Genomic DNA, 25,271 nt, shown 5'->3' on the forward strand with positions numbered 1-25,271 from the left:
AAAGAAAGAGAGAGAGAAGGAAAGAGAGAGAAAGAAAGAATGAGAGAAATAGAGAAAGAAAGAAAGAGAGAAAGAGAGAGAGAGAAAGACAGAGAGAAAGAAAGAAAGAGAGAAAGAAAGTAAGAAGGAGAAAGAAAGAGAGAAAGAGAGAGACAAAGAAAGAGAGAAAGGAAGAGAGAAAGAAGGAAAGAGAGAAAGAGAGAAACAAAGAAAGAGAGAAAGGAAGAGAGAAAGAAGGAAAGAGAGAAAGAAAGAGAGAAAGAGAGAAAGAGAGAAAGATAGAGAGAAAGAAAGAGAAAGAGAGAGATAGAAAGAAAGAGAGAAAGAAAGAGAAAGAGAGAGATAGAAAGAAAGAGAGAAAGAAAGAGAGAGAGAGAAAGAAAGAGAGTAAGAAAGAGAGAAAGAAAGAAAGAGAGAGAGAAAGAAAGAGAGAGAGAGACAAAGAAAGGAAGAGAGAGAGAGTGAGAAAGAAAGAGAGAAAGAAAGAGAGAGAAAGAGAGAGAGAGAGAAAGGAAGAAAGAGAGATAGAAAGAGAGAAAGAGAGAAACAAGGAAAGAGAGAAAGGAAGAGAGAAAGAAAGAGAGAATGGAAGAAAGAGAGAAAGAAAGGAAGAAAGAGGGAAAGAAAGAGAGAAACAAAGAAAGAGAGAAAGGAAAAGAGAAAGAAAGAAAGAGAGAAAGGAAGAAAGAAAGAGAAAGTAAGAAAGAAAGAGGGAAAGAAAGAGCGAGAGAAAGAAAGGAAGAAAGAGAGAAAGGAAGAGAGAAAGAAAGAAAGAAAGAGAGAAAGAAAGAGAGAAAGAGAGAAAGGAAGAGAGAAAGAAAGAAAGAGAGAAAGAGAGAAAGAAAGAGAGAAAGAAAGAGAGAAAGAGAGAAAGAAAACTGTCGCAGTAGCCGCAAAAGACCGCAAGTTCGACGCTTCACTTCAATGCCTACATGTTTCAGCTTGCATTTCGGTTCAGTGGGAATTCGTTGCTCGAAATGTGTTACCCTCCTTTACGCTCATCCTGTTAATTGCTGCAGACCATATTTTTCCACGCTGTAGGTGGCAGCTATCTTTCAAGGGCGCTGCGGGAACTGACGGAGCGAACTGCTACGGTAGCGTTTCGCCTTATTGCATGAATGTATGCCGTCATTGTTCAGTCGTCATGCTTTTATCGTGTGTTGCCCGATTCGCGGAGCAAGTTGCAAAAAAACAAAAGAAAATGCTGACTGAAGCATATGGCAACGCCTTCGCGTTCTGTCTTCGATATATCACCTACGTCCCGCACCCAGCTTCTACAGCTATTTCACCCTCCGCATCGCCTCCTTGCCTATTAGCGACTTTACGCATGCTTCCCGTCCAACTACGCTTCTCACTGTGGTCGCGTCCTCGGGCCAGCGCGAACCGAAAGTGATAACGCTGTAGTTAAGGGCTTTCGTGAGCAAGCGCCAATGCTTGCTGCGTTTCGCAGTGGTTGAGCGGCTATGGCGCTGCGCTGCTATAGGCACGAGTCCGCGCATTGCATTCTCGGCCGTGGTAGCCCGCGTTTAGGTGTAGGCGAAATGCAAGAGCACTCGTGTACCACGTGTATTGGGTGTCTGTTAAGGAATCTCAGGTCGTCAAAATTCGTCCGAGTTGGTGCGCAAAACAAAGATAGAGGGGCACAGTTTGCATCAAATAACCCGCCGTGGTTGCTTAGTGGCTACGGTGTTGGGCTCCTAAGCACGAGGTCGCGGGATCGAATTCCGGCCACGGCGGCCGCATTTAGATGGGGGCGAAATGCGAAAATACCCGTGTACTTAGACTTTGGTGCACGTTAAAGAACCCCAGGTGGTCGAAATATCCGGCGTCCCCCGCTATGGTGTGCCTCATAATCAGAAGGTGGTTTTGGCATGTAAAATACCATAATCAAAAGAGTTTGCAATAAATAAGTTGAGATGAAACGCAGCTAACAGAAACAAGCCCCTTGTGCAAATATTAAACATGCGAAATCGCGCTCATCTTATCAGCGAGTTCATTCTCTATTCCTCGAATGCTACCAAGCTTCTAGATCAGTTATATCGCGTTCAAAATTGTGGCTGTGTTGTGATGATCACGATTTCGGAACCTTTTTATCCCTTTGAGAGGAGTTCTTACGGCGATCTTAAAGCGATGCCCTTCAAGTTCTTTCCTAAGTTCATTTTCAATGTGCTTGCAAATTCCTAAGGTTTCAATAGACTGCCACACATCAAGTTAAACGCGCAACTTGGAACAAGTCTTTTTTTGGCTTCGAGAAATAGCATACCACTCATGCGGAATATATTTTTATAGTTTAATTACTCCTGTCATTTCAGAATATGAGTATTTTTATTGATCTTTCCTCTATAACGAGGCTTTTCAACAATAACTGCACTGGTTTCGCGCCCGTGATCCCTAAATATTCCATCCTCAAAATTTAACAGCAGTTGAACGACTTTTTTGCAGGCTGTACTGTAGGTCGTGACAGCAAACGCACAAAGCACGCACGCATACCTTACGCACGTGCGGATACTTGCACACACCCGCGAGCAGTGGTATATAAACAGGTTTGCCTGATGCAGAGCCTGGGCTGCAGTCCACAATTTGAAGTTACATTCATATAGGTGAAGAAAAAGCGGCTTTATCGCGCAATACCTGCTACGTATTGTTTTGCTCAGGAATGTAGGCATATGTATGGCACGAGGCAAAAATTTTCAATGCATGGTTTCCTTTCAACACGCCAACTTGACAACATTCAACGTACCGATACAGGCATTGTAGGCAACAGCCAACTTGTCTGTTATATTTTGATTCTCTTCTACGAGTGTCATGTTTCCAAATATACCTGAAAGAAAAGGAGGTATGCTGGATTTATAAAAAGAATATCGTCAGTGCGAGAGCTTGAGTTAATTACAGCCCCTGATCACGGCTCTCTGCTATGCTCTCTGCATCGTAACTAATGATACCAATTGAGAGTAGCGCCTTGTCCTGGTCGTCTTTCTCGTGGCCGTTGTTTTGCGCTAAACAAAGTAGTTATGAAGTACTTAGGTGTTCTCATCATATCTGCTACTCTGACTTGGAAGCCCCACATTCACTCGATAATCTATAAAGATGACCGCATGTTAGGCTATCTTCGGCGCAACTTCTGTAAAGCACCTGACTCTCTTAAAATACTGACGTACTTGTTCGATCAAAATTAGAATGCGCAGATTCAATCTGGGACCCTAACCAAGCTAACCTATCTCAAGCGTTTGAACTTGTCCAGAATAAAACAACTAGCTTTAGCCTTTCTAATTACAAGCGCACAGCCAGCGTAACACTAATAAAAAGTAGCTTATCATCGCCATCGCCGTCAGTATGCTGAAATACTTCCCGCTTTTGTCTTTTCCATAAAATTTACAGTCGCGCGTTTTTGAGAGACGAGCTCATTTCAACACCCACCTATCATTCGTCGCGGGTTTACCACAAAAGTCGGCTGCAACCGCTGTAATAGGAAGAATTTCTCTAATTATTTTATGCCACGCACAACTAAAGACTGGAACCGCTTTCCGGATTCTATTGCATGTGTCACCGACAGTACGCTTTTTCGCAAGTGGCTATGTAGTGATTTTTATTACGTTACTAACGCCCTATATGTATATCTTTTTTTAAGTTCCAATACGTGTCATATACATCTGCAATAAACATGTACATCTGTTCGTGTGGTGCACATTCATTGGGCATCTCACTTCATGTACGCATCTGCCATATTGTTAGCTCCTGGTGTCTATATTTCTTTTTTACCTGTAGGTTTACTAGACATGTATACTTGTTTATTGTCAGGCCATTTTTACTGCTTGATATAGTTAATATTTTTCAGTGTTCTTCTATTTCTGAACACTTGTATAATGTTGCCACCTTTTCATTGTTAATTTTTAAATGATTTTACAATTGTAAGCACACTCTCCTCTTTAAAGCTTCGGCGATTGAGAGTATCTATAACAAATAAATAATAAATAATAAAGCTCTAAACAATTACTCGGGAAGACGACAACAAAATGAACGATGGCGCCCTTAACTTGCGCACTGTGAAGATGGAGCCGGTCATGCACCTCTAACACTGGTGTGGTCCTCACGTGGGTGGGGTCCCTACACGCGTCCAGTCATTTCACGAATTTATACGGTAATAGATTTTATATTTATCTAGCTCCGCACTCGAAAATAAATTTCATACTCTCGTGGCGGACATCGCGTTCGCAGTAGCAGTCTGGTGTAAATAGGTGTCTCACTTTTCAGAGTCTCTTGCAGTTGATCGTGGAGCAGGTCGAAGTTCCCGATACTCGACTTCGCATCCGGTATTGGATGTTTCTCCATCCATCCGCCGCAGGCGTAGGAGTAGAAATCATCGCAAGGATCAACGGACTTGTTCAGTGACTCTTCGATCATCTTTGCTGAAAGGAAATTCAGCCGTTAGTGTTCCAGCTAAAACAGGTCTTCTTGAACACTGACTTCTTTTCGTTAATCTGCTCATACAAGTAAACGACTGATGAATGTGATCATTTTATTTCGCATATTTTTGTTCAAGGACAGGAAGAGGCGCGCTTATGGCGCGTCGTTTCCTACACATCGTTCCACTTACTCTAGCGTTTTATGCGGGTTATATTGGTTTGGCGACGAGCGCCGGGATGTAGCATCTAGTTGAGTCATTTTAGTTAACACTTGCGATGTACTTTATTGCGTGTAATTTAGATCAGTGGCGTGTTTTTTCTTTCTCGTTCTCGCTGTGCTCCAATAAAAGGAAACGTCGGTGTATGTTCGGTTAATACGTATATTAAGCGGTAATGAGGGCGGTTGATTTGGCTTCATCCGCCAGCGTAGCTTCGTGGCTACGGCGTTATGCTGTTAAGCTTGAGGTTGCAGGTTCGATCCGGGCTGCGGCAGGTCCATCTCAATGGGGGCGAAATAAAAAAGAAATACCGCTCGTGCACTTATACTTAGGCTCACTTTAAAGAACACCCGGGCGTAAAACTTATTTCGCACTGCCCCGCTACGTCTGGCCTCACAATGTGATCATGGCTTTGACATGTAAATAAAGCCCCATGATTGAATTATCTGGCTCCAGCGTGACCAAAAGAAAATCAATGAATCAAATGCTATTGCGGTCATTGTGCCATCCAAGTAGAACTGCCTTGCCATCTCAAAATTATTATACGTCACTGTCCTTTGAGACGGCTACTTATCTACGGGTTGTTCTAGATCTATGCTTAAAGTTTAATGCGCATATTATGTCAATAACACGTAAGGTTGCTTTCGCAAGCAGAATAGGCTATTAATTAAAACTTGCAACAATATTCCTTTGCTTATTCCACGTTCATTTTACTATTTTATTCAGTCGTCCGGAATACGGTTAGGATATGTTGGGGTAACACAACTAGTACTCGTATTACTAGAATTTGTTACTTGCAAAACCAAGCTTTGCACCTCATTTCATTTAGCCATTTGATTTAGCCCTCATTTAATTTAGTCACTCTAGGACTCATGTCGCACCTATTTATCACAGTGTCGATATACTTCCCCTTACTCAACGAATACGCTTTCCCTTAAGTCTGTTTATATTTGGAGCACGCCGAAGCGATATTGTCACTAGCTTCATACCAGAGCCAAACTTAATTCTAGCATACTGATATTGCATACGAAAATAACTTGTTACTACCCAGAGTTTGCACTAATTATAGAGTTTTTGTCCCGGGTTTATTTATTTGTTACTGATTGCCCTTTTCTAGTAAGTCATCCCACACACTTTCTTCTTCTGCCTCTGCTATGAAACATTTTTGATGATTGCACTACAACGGTTGTCACTTCTGCTACTCTCGTAAAAAAATCAATTATAGCTGATATTCTTGATGTGTTTATTTATTCCTAGCTCTGACATGATTCTTGACTATAGAACTCATGCATATATTACTGTATTGATCAGCAGAAATAAATCCTTCATATTGAGTAAACGTGCCAAGAAACTATTCCTGTGATATATAATAACAAGGAATGCTTTGAACAAGCAGCTTTGCAACAAGATTGGACTAAATGCGCTTCTAGCCTCTATCGGGTTTTTGGTAAGCTCAATCAGTGCAAGACAAAAAGGAGAAACTATTCTACTGATGAAAAGTACATTACCTCGTTCGATGCAGACGGGTACGGTACAGACACTGTAGTTTCCTAGACGAGACAATGCAAATAATGAAGCAAGGTATTAGTGAGGGCTGCTTCTTGGGAATCGGTATTAAACCCTGGACTGGCTCCGGCTTTCCAATCACGGGCAGCTTTGTCGTAGAGCATCTGCCGTGGCTGTGAGAGGCAGACTAGAGCTGCTGCCAGGTGCCTACCGGTAAAACAGGTATAAGCGTGCTTCCCGTGATTACGGGACCTCAGCGCTCGGAAAGAGGTTTCTCTCTCTAAATTGAGGTTTCTCCACTTAATTGGTGCTTTCGGCACGGGGGCGGTCTAGATCTCCCTATGTTCAGTGTTTTGTTGTGGCCACAGAGTTTGACGGGATTTACATAGCGCGGGCTCCTTCCACAGGACAATTCCTCCCGAGTGAAAACCGAATGTCTGGCTGGGGACGCCTGTAGCCATTTCAATCGCCGGTAGTTTAACACTAAGGTGACTGTTTGGGCATGTTGGCAGGACATGAATGCAGCTTTTTGCGCAGAAGACGAGGACAAAGAATGGGCTGAGACACCCGAGTGCTGTTTAACAGACCTCAGCATGGTTTTGAACGCACGCGCATACTCCCGTTGCTGAGGCGGACACTCAACTATGCTTCTGGGCCCTGGCTTACCCGAAAGCCCGGCCGGTTCAGGGCATGCCGGGCCAGGCCGGCGAAGGCTTCAAGCAACTCGGACTGAGGTTGGACCTGAGATGGTGAACCCGGGACAAAAAATCAGTCCTCTGCGGCGCTCTTGCTGGTGTAGCCGCATGTGCACTTTTTTCTTGGTGGCTAGTTACTCAGGATTGGTGCTCTTATCCCGCTGTTGTGATAAGGCAATACGTGTTTGCTGTATTGGAAATTTCGTGAACTCTCGTAGTTCGTTTCATCGGGACAGCACAAAGCTCTTTCTTCTCGCACAATGGCGGGTACTGTGCCGCAATCTGACTAGGGATTCAGCTACCACGTTTGGTATGGCTTAACTTGACTGTAGATAAGCACGTTTATTTTTATTTTCTACAGGGCGCGCAGGTGTAAGTACATTTACCTGTAGTCGTCAATATGTGAGGGAGCAGTTGATTTCTTTTAAAAGCCTTTAGAGCCTGAACGCACATGCCCTCAATTGAAGTGTTCAATGATACTAAACGTTCAACACGAAAACTTATTGTCATGTATCGGGTTCCTGCATTTGAATCTATGAACCACGAGGTTTTGTCGCGTAAAATATTTCCCTGATCCCTTTCATATTGATGACGATGTACGAGGGCACTCCCATGTGCTAAAAGCTCCGTCGTGACACGCTCTGCCACGTTTGGTAAAGCTCTTGCGCGTTACGTGCGCATCGTCATGGTGCAATACTAAGTCCCTGTTAGAGAGGTCTTGCTTTATGTGATAGGTTATCTTGACCCGTTGGGCCCTCTAAACACGAGCCGCCTTTCCACGTAACCGCGGTAGACCTCTCGCGTAATCATTTTAGGAAAACGTCATCATGTACCGCGCTAATGTGTGTCAATAAATGAGCAATACAGTAAAAAAAAAAAGGGCTTCTAGAGTGTTTCATATCACCAGTGCGTCAAGAATGCTAATACTATGGCGCCATCTGTTGTGGACACATCTGGGTGGACGTCAAAGCACTTTCCCGTGTTGGTGCCGTCTTTCTAGGTCTGGCAGCATTGGAATAAATAGCTCACATCAATAACAACAACAGAACAAAGCAAATACTTCCTCGGCATCCGAGGGGACGATGCGATAGCTGATTTTCGCGTTTGGTTCTTGCTCTCACGACGGTGAGCAAATAACAAGGCGAATTTAGATCGAAGCTGGTTGTCTGGGCTTAGCTGGACGCCTCCATGTTACTCAGTCAATAATCTGTCGCGGTATCGCGTGGTATAATGCGCTTATGCAAAGCCTAGCATGCTACGCATCGCGCAAGGCTAACACTTTTCATTGTTTTCGCAACCCATTGCTAAATTTTCAACGTATATAAAGAGTGGGTGGTGCTACGCACCTAAATATGAGCGCGGTGATCGTTAGCGTAAGTCATCTTGGCTCTCCTTATATAAAATTGAATTTTAGGCCTCGAAATGTCAGGCTTTAATAATTTGAAAGGCGCCTCACGAGGTTCACATCAACGAATAGTAGCCTGGAGAAGTAACTAGGTAGCCAGGACTACGCTGAAATAACACGGCAGTAATTACTTCATCCGTAGGAGTAACGAGTAATACAATATAGTGGAAATGCAAGAAATGAATACGGTCACAATAGCCAGTCATGGTACTTCCAGTGCTTATTTCATTGTTGCATGTGGTCCTCGTTGCTTAATCCGCTCCAAGCCTATAACATCCTGTGATTACCACGTCTTTTCCGGTGCGTATATCATTAATATTTTTTACTGTATTTGACAGCATAAGCTTCAGCTGTCAGTCAACGCTTCCACACCACTTACACTGAGCTTCACCGAGGGACATGTAAGCCACTGTGAAGACACTGTTTCAGTGTCCAGAGGGATACAAATTCAAGCGAAGCTTTAGTGAAGTGCCTAATTATAAATTATGTCACTGTTCATCATCTGCGTTGTAGACTTCCGCCCGCGAGCCAACTGAGTTGCGCTACCACGGATAGGGTTGTCTCTGGGATTCATTACATCCTGGTGTTTTCAGTGCATCTCACAGATCGGCCCAGTTTATTATAGCATTGTCTCCAGGATTGGCCAATTTTACTTGAGGAGCAACCAAGCGAGCCGACGGGCCAAACAATGAAGAAAAAAAAAGAGTGATAGAAAGCTTTGCTTTGGTAAAGAAATTATGCGTACTAACATGTGTGTTTGTCGCAGCGAAGATATTTCGGTGTGGTTTCTCGTTTTATCATGTAATTACACAGAGAAGAGAGCAGGCCACCGACACATCTCTACTAGAGCCATAAAATTTCGTGAAGAAAGCATCATTATAGGAAGTTATTAACCTACATAAAAAGAAACCTTTAGAAATGCATGAACGTTCTTTATGTTTTCTGTCGCGGTAAATGATACGGGATGTTATTGTGGGTCGCGTTGTATGAGATGTCTTTGCTAGTGCAGCATTGTAGCGTGATAACATTGATCGCATTATTGCTTTTATAATGTGTGTTTAATGGCGCGACGTTATTTTGACTCGTAGTGAGAAGGTAATTGTGTGTGCATCATGTTATTCTGCTCTTTCTTCTACAAAACCTTTGTGAAAACGAACAGAGTGCTATATATATAACTGTGCCACATCTGAGAGAGCCAAGTTGCAGCCGGTTGCACATTTGTGTGCCGAGATCGCGTGAATGAGAACAATTGGTAGATCGAACGCATATGTTGGAATGTACTCGAAACAAAGCCTAGGCAAAGCGGCTAATTGATTTACAGCTTACGGCAATGATTACAATTTGGTGAAGATTGGCGTAGGCACAGCAAAGTACGACACTTATCGAGCAACATTTACGGATTCTGTGCCTCTAGTGTCACTGCGGGACAAATCCATTCTGTAGGATTGGCCAAGAACGGAAACACCCGCAGTGGCACATTCGCGAAATATATTTAGCCGTTGAATTTACAGATTGGCGTGCTCTTGAGATATCCGTGCGCCGTCGTTACATCTTCGTGATTTATGATGAAATCATTCAAAGTGCAACATGCTCATTCTGGAGGACTGGCCAGGAATACAGTGGCACACACACACTCATTGGCCAAATCGAATAAAGATAAAGTATATATAAGAATTTTTAAAATATAATGCGCCATTCGCTTAGCAGATTAGTGTGCTTGGAATTCCGCTGAGGTCGGCCGTATATGTACAGATTATGTGAAGGAAGTAATTTCTTATGCAAAGCAGACCTAGACATACGTAGTCGGCATACAATGTTTGTATGAGGCACTTCGTGGATGCATTCATATAACATTTGCTATATATAATTCCGCATGACTGTAGCCACAGTCATGAAAGTCTTTGAGGGTTGGCACATGTGCTTTAAGAAGGCACTACAGAGGTCTTCATAGTAGCTGCCCTTTCCTGTATCTGAGCTATTTGTCAAGACACCAGCAGCACTGTGCCGCCTCCGTCGGGTGGTCGGAGGATGTTAGTAAAAAACAAGCTTTGTTTTAAAACGACAAGCTACAATTCTTATTTGTATGTAACTTGAAACGCAGCACTGAAGTTGGCGATCATAAGTGACATATGGAAGAGCTCTACGCGAGGCTGGTATATGGCTAAAAAAATGTCATATTGAAGACTCGGCCTCTCGAAGTGTACTGATCTTTGTTACAGCTACAGTTGCAGTTTAAGAAACTTGCCTTCGGTGCCTCTGGTTGTCGTTGGGGTACCAGATGATAAGGATAGAAACATCATCAAACTTGCTAGTATCATGAGATTCATGGCTGATTTTCAGTCTTCTATAGAGAGTATGAAAACGAAAGACCAACACCAATTGCGAGAACAAACGTGGAATTCAAGTCTCAACACGCTTCAAGAAATGTTCATCAGCAGAGTTGTTTACGACCTTTATAGCAGAACAGAGAGAACGCATTCGGGAGTCATGTGTAACCTTTTAACTGGAAAGAGTATTTATGTGGTGGAATAATAGTCGAAATGTCGAATAACGTCCTTAGAACACGCATTCTCCGGCTCACCATATTCGTAATTCGCTATTCCAGTTTTTTTTACGTTCTATAGACGAAATGTACCGATAAACAATTGTTGAATCTTTCTATCCTTGGCGTAAACGTGCTTTTTAAGCCATTCACAAGCCGCCGTGCCATCTCACAGTTAGCTTTTTTATAATTAATCCAGGCGATAAAGCTACTGAATTGCATTCATTATAAAAACAAGTGAATATTTCGTGGTACATTTCATCAGTTCTCTTATAGGCAACAGAAAAATATTCGGTGGAGGCTTTGTTATCGGAATCCCGCATTTATAGAACATCCCCTCGCTCAACGCTTCCGCTGAGGCCTCTGAAACATTGATACGTGATTTACGTGAAAGTCAAAGGAAAGTAAGATTGTATTTACACAATAAATACTATGTAATAGAGTAGTGAATGCGGTTGCCGTCTCGGGCAGCGCTTGTTCACCGTCTTCTTCGCGCTTTAGTCGCTGTTGTAACGTTCGTGAGCATGCGCCGCTTGACATTCCGTCCATCTTCTGTTTAGTCGCTCGGTAAGGACGTTTGTTCGTGGATGGTATGAAGCATCTGAAACTCTGAAGCATGTCTTTGACAACTTTGGACATAAAGCAGTGGCCGCAATCCATGTGCAGCTGGCGCGCCGCACAGCTGCGAAGGAGGACGTCGTTAGGCAGGCGGTCGGCGAGGTCCGTAGCGCAGCTATTTAACATGGCGCGCCTGATGACAAATTTGGTCGCGTAGTCGGTCGAAGCGGCAATACACTTACTACCGGAGAAAGACGTAGGAAAAGGCCTCAGCAGATCAATACTGGCGCGATAGAATGGCTCTGGTGGGATGTCTCCCGTTTGAACCTGGCCAGCAGATGGAACAGAAGGTCGTTTGCAGCGCTGACAGCGATCGCAGGCGGTGAGGTAGCGACGCACGGAACGGTAAAGGCCAGGCCATCGACCTGCCGCCACACGCGGTCGTAAGTGCGGGAGACGCCGAGATTCCCAACCGTCGGGGCTTCATAAAGATGCTGCCGGACGGTGGTATGCAAATGCCGGGGTTGAACGATAAAAAATTTAGGGCCATCTGGCTGAAGGTTGTGAAAGCTCGACGAAAGACAGCTAGAATAGTTGACAGACGTGCAAGGTGTCTCTTGAATCGTGGGGACACCGCAATGTAGTAGTCGAGGTAACGAAGGCAGATTGACCATCATCCATTCGAATGTGTAGCTGGAGAATTACAAAGTCCAAAAGGCATAAAATTCATAGAGCTTGTCAGGTGTAGTAATCGCCGTCTTCTCTTGGTTCATGTCGTCATCAGAAATCTGCCAGTACCCAGAGCGTAGACATATAGATGAGCGCTATTTGGCTCCGTAAAGGCAGTCAAGGGCTGCAGTGCGTGACAGCGGATATAGGTTCTTGCATGTTATCTTGCTCAAAGAACGATAGTCGACCCAAAATCTACAGCTTCGGCCTTTCTTGACTAGAACAAGAGGAAAGGCCTATGGGCTGGAGGAAGCCTCGATGACACCTTTCGCAAGGATTTTATCCCCTTCACGCTGAATGACGACGCTCAGCGTGGGACACGCGATAGGACGTCGGCGGATAGGACTAGCAGCACAGACATGCATACGGTGACTATGAATGCGCTATGAATACGAAGTCATAAATGTCACGACAAATGCACGGGACCCTAGTCATACAGCGCTTCGCTGTAATTTACGATGTTTTGTAATGTGGCATATTGAGCAATTGTGGCTCAATCGTCGGCCAGTCTGTGAAATGCGTTTTCTAACCAAAACCTTCAATGCTTTCATTGTTGAATTGTGTATATTCATGCATGCCTGTAAAGCGCTAAGCGATTCAAACGCGATACTCTGGCCATAAGGCGGTCAGCGCTTGTAGGGTCACCACTGAGCGCTGAGGGGCGAAATTCAGTCACCTTGCATCATATATCATATATATGCACCCTGATCGGACACCACAATGCATCAGTTTGATTTCTGTAGCACCCACTGGAGGCAGAAGTTCCGGTAGACATGCATTCCGTGCATCACGTTTAAGTCTCTGTGCACATCTTTGTGTCACGTGACAAGAGGTATAGCTGGTGCCACCTTGTCACGTGACAAGAGGTATAGCTGGTGCCACCTAAAGGCACTGACCTCTTCCATAATCAGTTACACAGACACAAAAATACGATTCCTTTTTCGCACATATTTGTTCTTTGTTCTATGAGCATCTGGACTGTGGGGCTTCACTGCTCACTCACATTTGGCGTCGAGCTTCATGCGGTTTTGCAACTGCTCATTAAAGTACACGCTTTTCTGAGGCAACAGTGCTGTAACTTGATAGTGGAGCATGACGCACGCCGTTTCCAACTTAAGTTAAAGCAAGATATGCCAGCGTCGGTGTCAGTGAAGCGATTTTACCCTGAATTTCAGGCGTCAGAACAAACTTGATCGCACCGTCGATGCAAGTTCATCCTCAACAACAAAAATTTCCACTGTGTCTTTTCGCCACAGATGTTTCAGTATAGCACAATAACGGGTACGAGAGGAGATCTTTTCTCTGGCCACTGTCATAGCAAGAGAGGATATGATAATTGTAAGGGTAATTGTTGATATAATCACTTATTTGCGTTGCAATGAAGTTGCTCTAAGGTGGCGGGTAGTGTTATCCGCTAGGATTACGTTTTTCTGTGGGTGTAAACGAAGGCCAACTCGAAGGGACTGCTGAAGCCTGCCGATATTTTTTGCCCCATTTGTCTACTCGCCGAATTCTTTTTTTTTAGCTTGAGCAGATTGACAATTCATGAAAGAGAAAAATTTGCATCCACCCGAATCGCAGCACGAAGCTACAAAGGAAACCCAAACGGGTTCCTCAGAAAGAAAGCCCCGCAGTTCAAGAAAGAAACAAAAATTGGTCCTGGTCCGGCACCCGAACCCGGGACCAACGCTCTGGGGCGGTCGCTCTACTATGTGAACTAACTAGAAGGCCAGTTAATCGCAGGGCAAGGGCGACATAATCGATAACTTGATTAACCACAGGCGTCATGCGTGATAAATCTTTGCGTGATGAAGAGTTGCTCACACTTTGTTTGCCTTCGCCTTATGTAATGTCTCCGGGCCTTTAAGGCTTCAATAAATGAAATGAAACGTATTTTCCTTCGCCTTGCGCGCTTCCTCAGAATTGATTTGCCACATTGAAAATTCACCTGTGAAAGCAATTTTCTGTCAAATTTTCTGCATGATGAATCGCAGTATAGTGAAATACATTTATATGTTCACTGATAACCTTGTTACAGATTGACTTTAGGGCACTTGTTCAGATTGCCAAATTCAAGTAGTAATTTTAGCACCAGCACATATTTCGAATGTCCGTCCTCCAAATGTATTTAAACGCATATGCGTTGCAGTCAAGCACAGAAAGCCCAAGTACCTGCATATTGAACAAAATTAAAAAAAAAAGCTTGCACCTTTCGTTTCTCCATGAAGAATACATTACAAAAAAAAAAGAATGAAATGTAATTTGAATAAACAGTTATTACCACCTGAATAATTAGACAATGCTTTACGGATATTTGAAATATTGCTCAAGCGTATCAAATATAGGTTTGTTTTTTGAGCTGCGTGAATTGCAATTAAATCATAATATTAAGGGCAGTGCTTGGTTCCACTTCACAGACAAGGATAGAATAAGACACACATGTAAACATGTGGCTTACGAGTAAAAATACGGTCCTTGAAAACGTATTTCCAACGTGACCTGGTATTTCCAAGGACAGGTACGTGCCGGCGCTGCTGAAGAACTTTAATTCAAAATCTTTAAGAGCTTTCCTAAATTAAATGGGTGAAATAATCGGCTGGCTTGCGACAGCAGCCAGCCACTTAGGTGATGGCTGAGTCGTTTTTCTTTACGCGTTCAGACTCGAGTGAAATATTCAAGTCCGGTGGCATGTGAGAATGACCGCGTCATCAAGGCTTTTACTTATGTTTCTATCACTAGCACGCTTTGACGTAGGGATATTGAGCCCTTTAACCGGAGTTGCCGAGAACCGAAGTTCCTAAGCCTCGATGCTGCTTAACTTCTGCCATTTTGTGTTCGCTTGCCATTTCGCAAATGTCAGAACACTAACCGGCTTAAGAAGGAAAACAGTCGCAATTCTGATAAATTCGAGGAACGCCAATGTCACTGATGACGCTGCTCGTGGTGAAAAGAAAAAGAAATCTTGGGCATATTTTCAGAACTTCATTGTAGCTACCCTCACTGCCGCTTAACTTCTGCCATTTTGTATTCGCATCTAATTTTACCGCTCTCCATTTTTTTTAAGGTGGGGCTTGGTCCCACGTCGGCAGGTCAACTGTGGCACGGCATCACCCATTCGACAAGCGCTGGGGAGGGGATTTTTTTATCGGTAGTGCCTTGTACTGGGCAATATTAACTTCCAATTTAATTTTTACATTAATGATTTAATCGCCGTATGTTGATGGGGCATAGGCAAAAGCAGGAAAGCTGGTATTGTACTGACGCATGCGTTTCCACGAGGTACTGCACATGGCGGTCTCCACCCATTTTCGACCATAAGATTCTTGGCACAGCATACTGCTTCATGAGCCAGCTGATCTTGAAGCCACTAGTCGTGAATTAGCGTAAGTTAAAATTAGTTTCTTTAGTTACCAGTTAATTTTCAATTGTTTACTTGAGAATTATGAGAGCTGTATTATGCCAAAGACTCATACAATCTGCCCACTGTGGCGAAATGCGAAACCCCCCGTGTACTTAGATTTAGGAACCCCAGGTTCTCAATATTTCCTGAGTCCTCCACTACGGCGTGCCTCAAAACCAGAAAGTGATTTTAGCATGTAAAACCCCATAATTAAAAAAAAAGCTTTCGTGGGTAATTAGATGTGAAAGTATAAAATATATCGTTGTTTACTGCCTGAGTTTGTCAGTTAAGCAAGGGAACTAATATTCTGTGTTGCAGCTAGACTTATTGAGTTCACATATCTGTAACGCTTACCTCCAGAGTCATTTCTAAAAAATATAACAGATTTTTCTGAAATGCTATTTCTTTCTTTGTGTTTGGTCGAATCAGCATCTTAAGGAAATAGTCGAAATACACTCAGAAGGATATGCGTTTGCAGACGATCCGTAAAAATTTGTTTAATTCTGCAGAAAGTTGGCTATACTACACTGCTTGATGTTGGCGTTTTTAGTGCCACTAAAATAATCGTAAACGCTGCAAAGGTAATTATTGGAAAGTTGGTTTCTTGAAGCCCATTGAGACACCAATTTTAGTTCCAGGTATTGCTTCTAAGCCATTATAATTGTCTGCCGTTACTATAATGGCTGCATCATCTGCATACATCAGCATTTTTGTTCTGGGTAATACTTTTGGTAAATCAGTTATGTCATTTATATATAAAGAAAACAAGAGAGGTCCTAACGCTGAACCTTGGGGAACTCCAGTACGCACATACTGCTGGGAAAATGTGAAGTCATCACTGACAACCTTTTGCTGGCGATCATAAAGATAGTAAAAAAATTCAAGGGTACTGCCTCGGAAACCATAGCATTGTAATTTTTCAAGAAGAATTTGATAATTAACATTATCGAAAGCTTCTTTAAGGTCAAGAAATACAACAGCCACAAGTTCATGATTGTTTAGTGTCGAGTTGATCATTTGCGGTGAAGTAAGGACGGCAGAAGAAGTGGAATAAATTGACCGGAACCCATGCTGTTTAGGGCACAGGATACTATACTTTTCAATAAATTTGTAAACACGGCTCGAAACGATTTTTTCAGAAATAATGGTCACCGGACTCAGAATAGATATCGGTCGATAGCAGGACGGATCTGAACGATCACCATCTTTTTATATAGGAATGACTTTAGCTAGTTTCAATGATGATGGATATGTTGAGCTGCATAAGGAGTGATTGAAAAAATTACAGAGGACGGGACTGAGGATATCAATGTTGTCCTTAATTAGGCTTACAGAGATGCCATATGTTCCTATCGCTTTGCTGACTGACATATTTGAAAGAACTGATAAAATTTCCTGTAGCTCGACTTCATACATCATGAATGTGTTGAAGATGCTGCTTGGAAGAAGTGGTCTGTTGATGTCATCTGAAAAGCGTTTTCACAAGGACGAGCCCACTAGTAAAAAAGGTGTTAAACGTTTCAGCAGCGTGGCTGTTAGCATTTTCCGGATATGATAGATTTGTTTTACCAGAGTTCGTGGCTTCCTTTATAACCTTTCACAGTTTCCAAGTGTTCCCTGAAGTGTTCCCTGTCGTATCATGTTCTTGATATATACGTGTCGTTGTGCCCTGCGCACCACAATAAATTCCGTCTGCTATATCTGTTGGCATAAGGCTTCGCACAAACCAAGAAGTTTCGGGATGGCCAGTTACCTGCAAAAAGCTTGCGATAATACCGCTTCCCGCGTTGCATGGCTTCTACACTTTGATTCTTGGAGGGTTTTTCAGGGCAGCTGGTAAGAAATACGCTGCTGTGACACTTCACAAAGGTTCGTAATCACAGATGGAAGCTCATGTGGCTGACGTTCGCAAAGGTTAACATTCCATGCCGCTTTATTGATGTGTCGGCCCAGATTATAGACGGAGTAATGAAAAAAGAAAGGAGAGGGCCTCGAAGGTCCCTTTTCTCACCAACAACATATCGCATTAAATGTCTACCACACAAGCATTGCGATACTCGGCGTTAGTGGAGTGCCATTAAAGAAAGCTGTACTTCACTTGAGCAGTTTATTCTTTTATATTATACGAACGTTGGTATAGAATAAATTTTATCGCATTTCTTTTGTCATGGCTTTTCTACCGTGCAGCATCACGGCGATGTGTAGTCAGTGGGAACGAACTGAACGGTGTGGACAGGTATTGTCCAGCAATATTTGGCATGTTGATTAACATACCACACCGGAGATTCAGAGGTGATGTAACCTACGAAATCCGTTTTGCGATTGCTTGCTTACACTGCCACCACTGTGTTTCACCAGATTTTGATTTTGTATTTCTGGAACTTAATGTAAAGCACTCAGTTTCCAGCCAAGTTTCGAGTTCAATTACGCAATAGCAACATGAACCTGAAGTAAACAAGATAATAAATTAGCAGAAATTTGTTAGCATAAATGTTAGCACGAAAACTGTCATGTCCGCCACTCCATGAACCTTCGTCTGAAGAAACTACCATTCGATCTCGAATGCCCTTGTTTTAAGGAGTGAGTCATCACTGATCACTGGATCAAGCCGCTTATAAGAAATTCCTCGGCACGAGCAAATCGGTTCTTTCCCATTAGATGCGCTATAGCGCAATGTAACCAGTACAAGAAAACACGGGAAAGCACCAACGCAGGATGGGTGCCACTAAGTTGCACGTATAGCGTCCATCCTGTGTTGTTTCTCTGTTTCCTTTGTAACGGTTTCTTCGCTCAACATGTTATTCTTGTGAGTAAGTGTGAAGCGGTATAAGCCGTTTCTGTCAGCCGTTCTACCTGAATGAAAGCACGTGATGGTTAAATGGGGAGATAATTTGGAGGTAGTTTATTGCGCCCTAAATTTCTATCAGCTTTATTTATTCTGCCAACTGTTACAAGTTGCTTGACTTCCGGAATGCATTCTCGCTTTATTTCCCTTCCGTCTCACCACAAAGTGCACCTTTCTTTCCGGTTCATTGTCGAGTTTGCTGGGCAGCTGAACGTTTCGGAGAAGTCAGGCATATTCGACATAGGAAGGTTGACTCTGGAAGAAAACAAGGTACATCTGTACGCACGTCACGCTACAACAGTTGAAACTGCGCTGCGTTTAAAATATTTGCAAAATATTGTTTGTCTTGACGACCTTGAAGGAAATTGCACAATGAAATGTAACATGAGTGAATGAGTGTAACAAGGACTTGAGGACTTAATTGTGGAGCTTTGTCACTGCACTATAATGCAGCGTTCGACCAATTTATTATATGAAAGTTCCCGATAACTCAAGAATGAAGTGGAACACCACTTGCAGCCTATAACTAGTGGTAACCGCGTTAATAGTGATAAAAATATTCTGAGGAACTTCTTTATTCTCGAAGATTCCGCGAAGCGACATCAAAGAAGTCGCAGCTCAAGGTGATGACGGAGATGTGCATATATGGAAGATGAGACGCGAATATTGTGCTCACGCTAATTTTCCCCTTAGGCGGAAGCGGCCAGCCTGGCCGCAGAAGTGTGCCACGAAACGCTTCGTAAATGCGGTTTCAAAAGGAGACAGGTGCGCAATCTCTGTCCTGTGACAACGAAGTTCAGAGGAAGTATAAAGAGAGGAAATTCTGTAAATAACAGGGGAAGTTTGTTCAGTAATCCGGTAGGGTCCAAGAAAACGACTGTGAAATTTCTCATATAAAGCGTGGACACGTACACGTGTCGAGAGTAATGCTTCGACGCCAGGGTAGAAAATCGCACTTCGGTGAGTGGAGTCGTAGCAGCGCTTGCGAGCATCTTGGGAGATATTGGTGTTAATGCAGACGAGGTAGTGGCAGTGGGTGAGGGGGGAAACAAATTGTCCGGAGAAAGGCACTGCTGACAAATCTAGAGGCAAAACGAAAGATGCATCAAGGGCGAAAGTTCGTGAGCAGCCATAGAAAAGGAAAACTGGGAAAAACTGGTAGTACGTTGAGGTGGGATATTGTAGGCAAAAATCACAAATGGTAGGATTGCATACCAGTTTGTGTGGCCCGGGCTGATGTACACTGACACCATGTCTGAGAGTGTACGATAGAAACGTTCAGTCAAGCCATTGGTCTGTGGGTGGTAGCTAGAAGTTGTCTTATGAACACTGCTGGTACCTCGTAGAACATCGGAAACAACGGAAGAGAGGAAGACCTTGCCGCGGTCGCAGAGGAGAACGCATGGTGCTCCATTACGTAAAAAGATGTTTCGCAGGAAAAAGTCCGCAACTTCAGAAGCTGTGCAGTGTAGAGAAACTTTCTCAGCATAGCAAATATGATGACCAACCGCTGTCACGATCCACCGATTACCGTTGCTGTTCGGAGGAAGAGGCCCCTGCCAGTATATTTCGACGACCTCAAAGAGAGAGCCGGGACAAAGGAGGGGCTGGAGGGGAGCAGCGGCAGCAGGTGCGGGGCTTTTGCAGCGTTGGCAAGGCTCGCAAGAGGCGATGTACTTGGCCACGGCGTAGGAGAAACCAGGTCAAGAGAACCTGCTTCGGATCCTGTCTTAAGTCTAGTGATATCCATAATGACCTGCCGGTGGGTCACTGTGAAAAGCTTGTAGGACATCGCTTTGCAGAGAACGGGGAATGACGGGGGCCTGTTTGTTTCCATCAGGGTGCAACCTGAATTGGTCAAGTTGCCCATGCAGACGGGAGTTTGGCAGCGAGGAGGCAACGTTGAGGGAGTCAGAAATAGTCCGAAAGTATGGGTGAGCCTTGTGGTGCGCAATTAGGACGTGATGGCAGCCAGTCCCCGGCCAGTCTAGTGTTGCTATTTCTAAACAGGATGAAGTTGGCTCGCGAGACTACCTTTTCGGGGGATACGTGGGTGTACGATGCGAGATCGCAAGCGGGCAACAGGAGAGAGCATCGGCGATTTGGTGCTTCTTTCCAGACCTGTAAGTTATGTGTCAGTCGCACTACTGTAAGCGTATCACCCAATGCTCATGACGACCTGATAAATTCTTCAGCGAGGAGAGCCAGCACAGCGCGCGATGGTCTGTAATGACTGTGGAGCGGTGGCCGTGCATATATCGGCGGAATTTTTGCACAGCCCAAACAACTGCAAGAAATTTCTGCTACAGTAATGGCATAATTTTTCTCTGTTGTGGACAGGCAACGACCGGCATAGGCAATGACTCGCTCATGAAAGGTATGGTCCCGCTAGCGTTGGTGCGATGATGGTAGGTGCAGCCGTGTAAAAATTGCATGGTACTGGCTCGGACGTGAGGCCTTGCTTTGAAGCCTGAAAAGGTGCTTCGCCATTTTGTCCAAACGAAGGGTTCGGCAGCCCCAAGAAGCTGGCGGAGCGGAGATGCAAGCGTTGCGAAATTGCGTACAAGACGGCGAGAGTAGGAGGCGAGGCCCATAAAACTGCGCAGGTTTTCAGTCGTTCTGGCTGCGGAAAGTTGATGACTGTGGCAATCTTCTCAGGGTCCGGTCGAATCCCTCTTTTACTAAGTAGCCTAGAACCTTTATGTTCTTGCTCACGAAGTGGCATTTTCTGCGTGTTCCGCTGGAGTCCAGCCTTGGCAAGAAAGATTAAAACTTCACCAAGGGACTCGAGATGTTGGGATAATATCGAACAAAAGACAACTATATCGTCAAGGTAGCACAGACTACGTAAGACACTATCACGCGCTTGTATGTGGCAGGCGCGTTGCAAAGTCCGAAAGGCATCACGTTGAATTGGCAGATCCCATAGCGGGTGGAAAATTGTTTTCTCCTTCTCAGCCTCGCACATTGATACATTCCAGTTGCCATATGAAAGATCAAGACTAGAGAAGTGCTCAGCGCCCTACAGCGAGTCCACCACGGCATCAATTCATGGCAGGGGATAAACGTCCTTGCGTGTGATATTGTTGAGGGCGCGGTACTCGACACAAAGGCGTACTAAGCCGTTCTCCTGTACAAGAACCACTGGAAAAAGCCAGGGAGATGAGGAAGGGCGCATCATATTCCGTTCAAGCATGTCGGACATATTTTTTCTTGGTAAGAGACACTCTGTGTGGACGGCGGTGAACGACGCGGAAGCAATCGGTCGGAAAGCGATGAGTGGCGACAGGCGTCTTACCGACGACGGGCGATTGGGCGACGAACAAGGCACCGTGTTTTTTCATCAAATGGAGTAGATTGCTAGTCTGAGTAGGTGAAAGGGTCGGGCGTGATGAAACTTGTCATAAGAAAACAAGAAGATTAGAGAGGAGACAAAGTTGACTCCGTCCGTGCAACTGTCAGAATAACGAGGACAACAGGTTGAGTATCAACAGTGCATGTGGTCCACGTGGAAACAACTGGGAATCAGGAGTAGTATTCAATGCAGCAACCACTGTGCCTATCAGTGAAACGAAGAAGGCTGGGAGCGATACCAATTCGTCTTGTTGAAATGCGGTCATAAGGGTGTATGAACATGTCATCGTTCACAATATCGGCGAAATGAACGGCAATGATTTATTCTACAGACGACCAAAGCATTTAATCTGCGTATGTTACAAAACGGCTATACGCATCATCTGTAGAATGGCATTGCTGACTGGTGTCGGTAAGGGATAGGAGCGGCTGGCGACAACTAATATACGCATACGCAGGTGGCGAGAAATCCCAACCCAAAATAAGTTGGCGAGTGCACTCACATAGCACCGCAAATATTATGTGATGACGGATGCCATTGACAAAGACACGTGCTGTAAGTTGCGCAATCGGGTGAATTCTGTCATTGCTTGCTGCATGCAAAGGAGCGCCGCAGTGGGCGTGGTTGCTTTTCGTAGAAAGGAGCATAAATGAGCGCGACGGATAGGAATAACGGTACCAGTGTCAATAAGAGCTTCGACACGAACACTTTCCACAGCCACTAATTATTGATTCGACGGGCGCTCTGGAGGAATTAAAGGCAGTCCGATGGATGCAGTTTGCCCTCCAAAAACTTATGTGTGGAGTTTTCCTAGCGGAGGTCAGGGGCCTGTGAGGCGGTCCCCTTACCATGGTGCAGGTGAGCGGCGCCGAGATGAGCAGTACTTAGGCGGCATATCGGCTGTGTACGGTGGAGACGGTGAACGGTGTGAACAAGGTGGCTAGGTCATCCGCTGGTCAGTCATAGGTAGACGCGTATGGGGGCGTTCTTGAGCAGCGTAAGTTGTGCAGGGTAGGTCTTGACTGGATGGCCAAGGATAGGGTGGGATGCCAAGGGTGGGGTGATGCGACGACCCGAGCGGAGCTGTAGGGAGAAAATGTGAGAGGACTTGGGGAACGAAGAGCAACCTCCGCCAGTTCTGAGGAACTTTATTCTTGAAAACTCTCCACTACGACAAAGAAGTCGAGGTGCGTGGTGATCATGATATGTACAGATGAGGAAGATGAGATGCGAATATTGGGCTCACAAAATTACTAATATGCGGATATTAATACACTACGCACCGAAGTAGAACTAGGAAAGTCACGACAATCTTTACAGCGAATTTGATTTGCTCCGGTCGTGGAAAGCGCTAGCTTAAGCCGCTTGCAGCTCGCCCCTGGCAGGGGCACTGGTTGAAAGGTGAAGTGCGGGTGTTCAAAGCGAATGGAATGACTAACTGGTCAGAAGTCCAGATGACGAAGAGTAGTTCGAAGTATTGGCAAAAAAAAAGGAAACAGGAAAGAGATTGACAGAATTAGAATGGTGGCAGGCCTGGGTAACTCTACGATATCGAGATGGAGGTTTTAATGAAGACGGAAACCATCAAGAGATAGGCAGAATTCTAACCAGCGATGGGCATTCACGCCCTAATTTCTGCTTCTGCGATGTTACGATTTGTCCCTAGATTTTAATCTTGTTGGTAACTTCCTAGAAAGAAAACGTGAATGACACAGTCTCAATTTTGAAGCAATATCAGGTTTTGCTGCAAGAAAACAGTCCAATTCAAAGGTGCCCCGCCTTAATGGCGTGTCGGGTAGCAGTGCTTGCGTTTTGTTCTTGATATGTCGCTTTATCGAGAGCCGTTACAGCCCTCACCTTGCACTTTCCTGAGCGGCAAAGTAAGCTTGGAGCACAGTCTCGTTGACAGGCACCGAGTTCTGAGCTAAATCGTGCAAGGGATTATAGGCCCACCTTAGCACTTTTCATTTTCCTTTCTTCACTTGCCATGCAACATGCGTGCCATCCGATACGCAGAGTAGTATAAAATAGCATTAAAGTAGACACTGCTTTCTTCGGTTTCCTTTCCCCGTATATGTAGGTGTAGCTGCTCTCGTGAGCAAATTGGCGGCTAAGAAATGGGAAAGGCGAACTCATTCAATCCTTAGTTCTTTCAAACGAACAGACATAAGGGCCGTGCTTACGTACAAAAGTAAAGAAAGAAGGATAATATAACAGAACTTCAATACATGCAAGCATGCTACTTGCTCACTCGCACCATGCCAATTCGTACGTGACTTCGAACGAGCGTAAAAAATTCGCTCACGAACACTGCTGCAATGAGCGACGCGAAGTTGGAGTGGTACTCTTGTGGGTGACGGCACGGCCACGACGCCAGTCGCTGAGCACATGCAAGGAATTAAGTACGCATGCGAGTCGTGCTGCCATACGGATGTTTCGGCTGCTTGCTGATGTCACGCCTTAAGCGCAGCTTCATTTTTATCGAACCAAGCACGGGCTTGCTAAAACATGCAAGTCAAATCTTCGGCTGCTTGCTGATGCCACGCCTTAAGCGCAGCTTCATTTTTATCGAACCAAGCACGGGCTTGCTAAAACATGCAAGTCAAATCTTCGAGAACTACAGAGCGTGCAAGCACAGGCACTACGTGTTTGCCTAGGACTTCCGCGGAGCGCCTCAACAACAGGAACCATTATAATGGCTCGAGACCATCCGATCGCGACTTACATTAGCATCGACACGCTTAGGGCCAATGTTCGTCATGTTTCACGCATGCAATCAAGCTCTCTTGCTTGCCTGCCAGAACGACGACCACAGGCGTCCTTCTCCAACGAGGTCAGCATCCATCGTGCCTGTCTACCATCGGGCTTCACACCCTCAGCACGTTCAACCTCAGCTTTGTGGTGTTTAAAACAACCTCAAGTGCGTCTCACGGTTCCAGGTATAAGGAAGAAGACCGACCTGCCTACCTTGGCCCTGAAGCAAGCAGCTCTGGATTGTTTGAACACTTTCTACTTTGACCGAGTCCACATATATACGGATGGCTCTTCCACTCAGACCAGCTCCACCGGCGCAGTGGTTATACCATCACGATCAATTAGTGTCCGATACAAGATTTCTCATATGACAACATCGACCGGATCAGAACTTGTTGGCCTCCGAGGTGCCGTTGATTACATTAACAACCAACCCGCTAATCGGTGGGCAATATTCTGCGATTCGAAGGCGGCCTTACAATGTCTTCTGTCATCTCTTCGTCGCTGGTCGTGTGAACAGCTAGTGTCGGAGATACGAGAAATGCACCATCGTATGATAGCGAAAGGACACGACGTCGTGTTTCAGTGGCTGCCTGGCCATTGCGGTATCTCCGGCAACGACCTCGCTGACGAAGCTGCTAGGAAAGCACACGAAGCAGCAACCCTTGTTTCTGTACCTTTATCGCGGACCGACGCAGCCCAGCACCTAAGCAAGGTAGCACACCGTATGACATTAGAGAAGTGGCACACACCTGAATTCACCCAAGAACGATTGCATTCCCTCGACCCCTCTATGCAACTGCGGCTGTTACCAGGGCTTCTGCGAAATGAAGAAACAATGCTGTGCCGCTTACGCTTTGG

The 25,271-nt window shown here is 44.8% G+C and overlaps 1 protein-coding gene and 1 long non-coding RNA gene across 2 annotated transcripts in view; both read right to left on the reverse strand.

The window, feature by feature from the left end:
- Positions 1-2,398: 2,398 nt before the first annotated feature.
- Positions 2,399-6,260, reverse strand: LOC126538979 (uncharacterized). Its single transcript, XR_008614213.2, has 3 exons — positions 6,130-6,260; positions 4,245-4,406; positions 2,399-2,821 (listed from the first exon to the last, which is right to left on the reverse strand). It is a non-coding gene; the product is annotated as an uncharacterized lncRNA (long non-coding RNA).
- Positions 6,261-18,369: 12,109 nt separating this feature from the next.
- LOC126539164 (neprilysin-1-like) overlaps positions 18,370-25,271 on the reverse strand; it is a 57,545-nt gene continuing 50,643 nt past the window's right edge. The window contains exon 21 of the mRNA XM_050185913.3: positions 18,370-18,556. Within this exon, the coding sequence (XP_050041870.1) occupies positions 18,457-18,556 (100 nt within the window). The 3' untranslated portion in view covers positions 18,370-18,456. The remainder of the gene's footprint in view (positions 18,557-25,271) is intronic.

This window comes from Dermacentor andersoni, chromosome 11 (assembly GCF_023375885.2).
Source record: "Dermacentor andersoni chromosome 11, qqDerAnde1_hic_scaffold, whole genome shotgun sequence".
NCBI lineage: Eukaryota > Metazoa > Arthropoda > Arachnida > Ixodida > Ixodidae > Dermacentor > Dermacentor andersoni.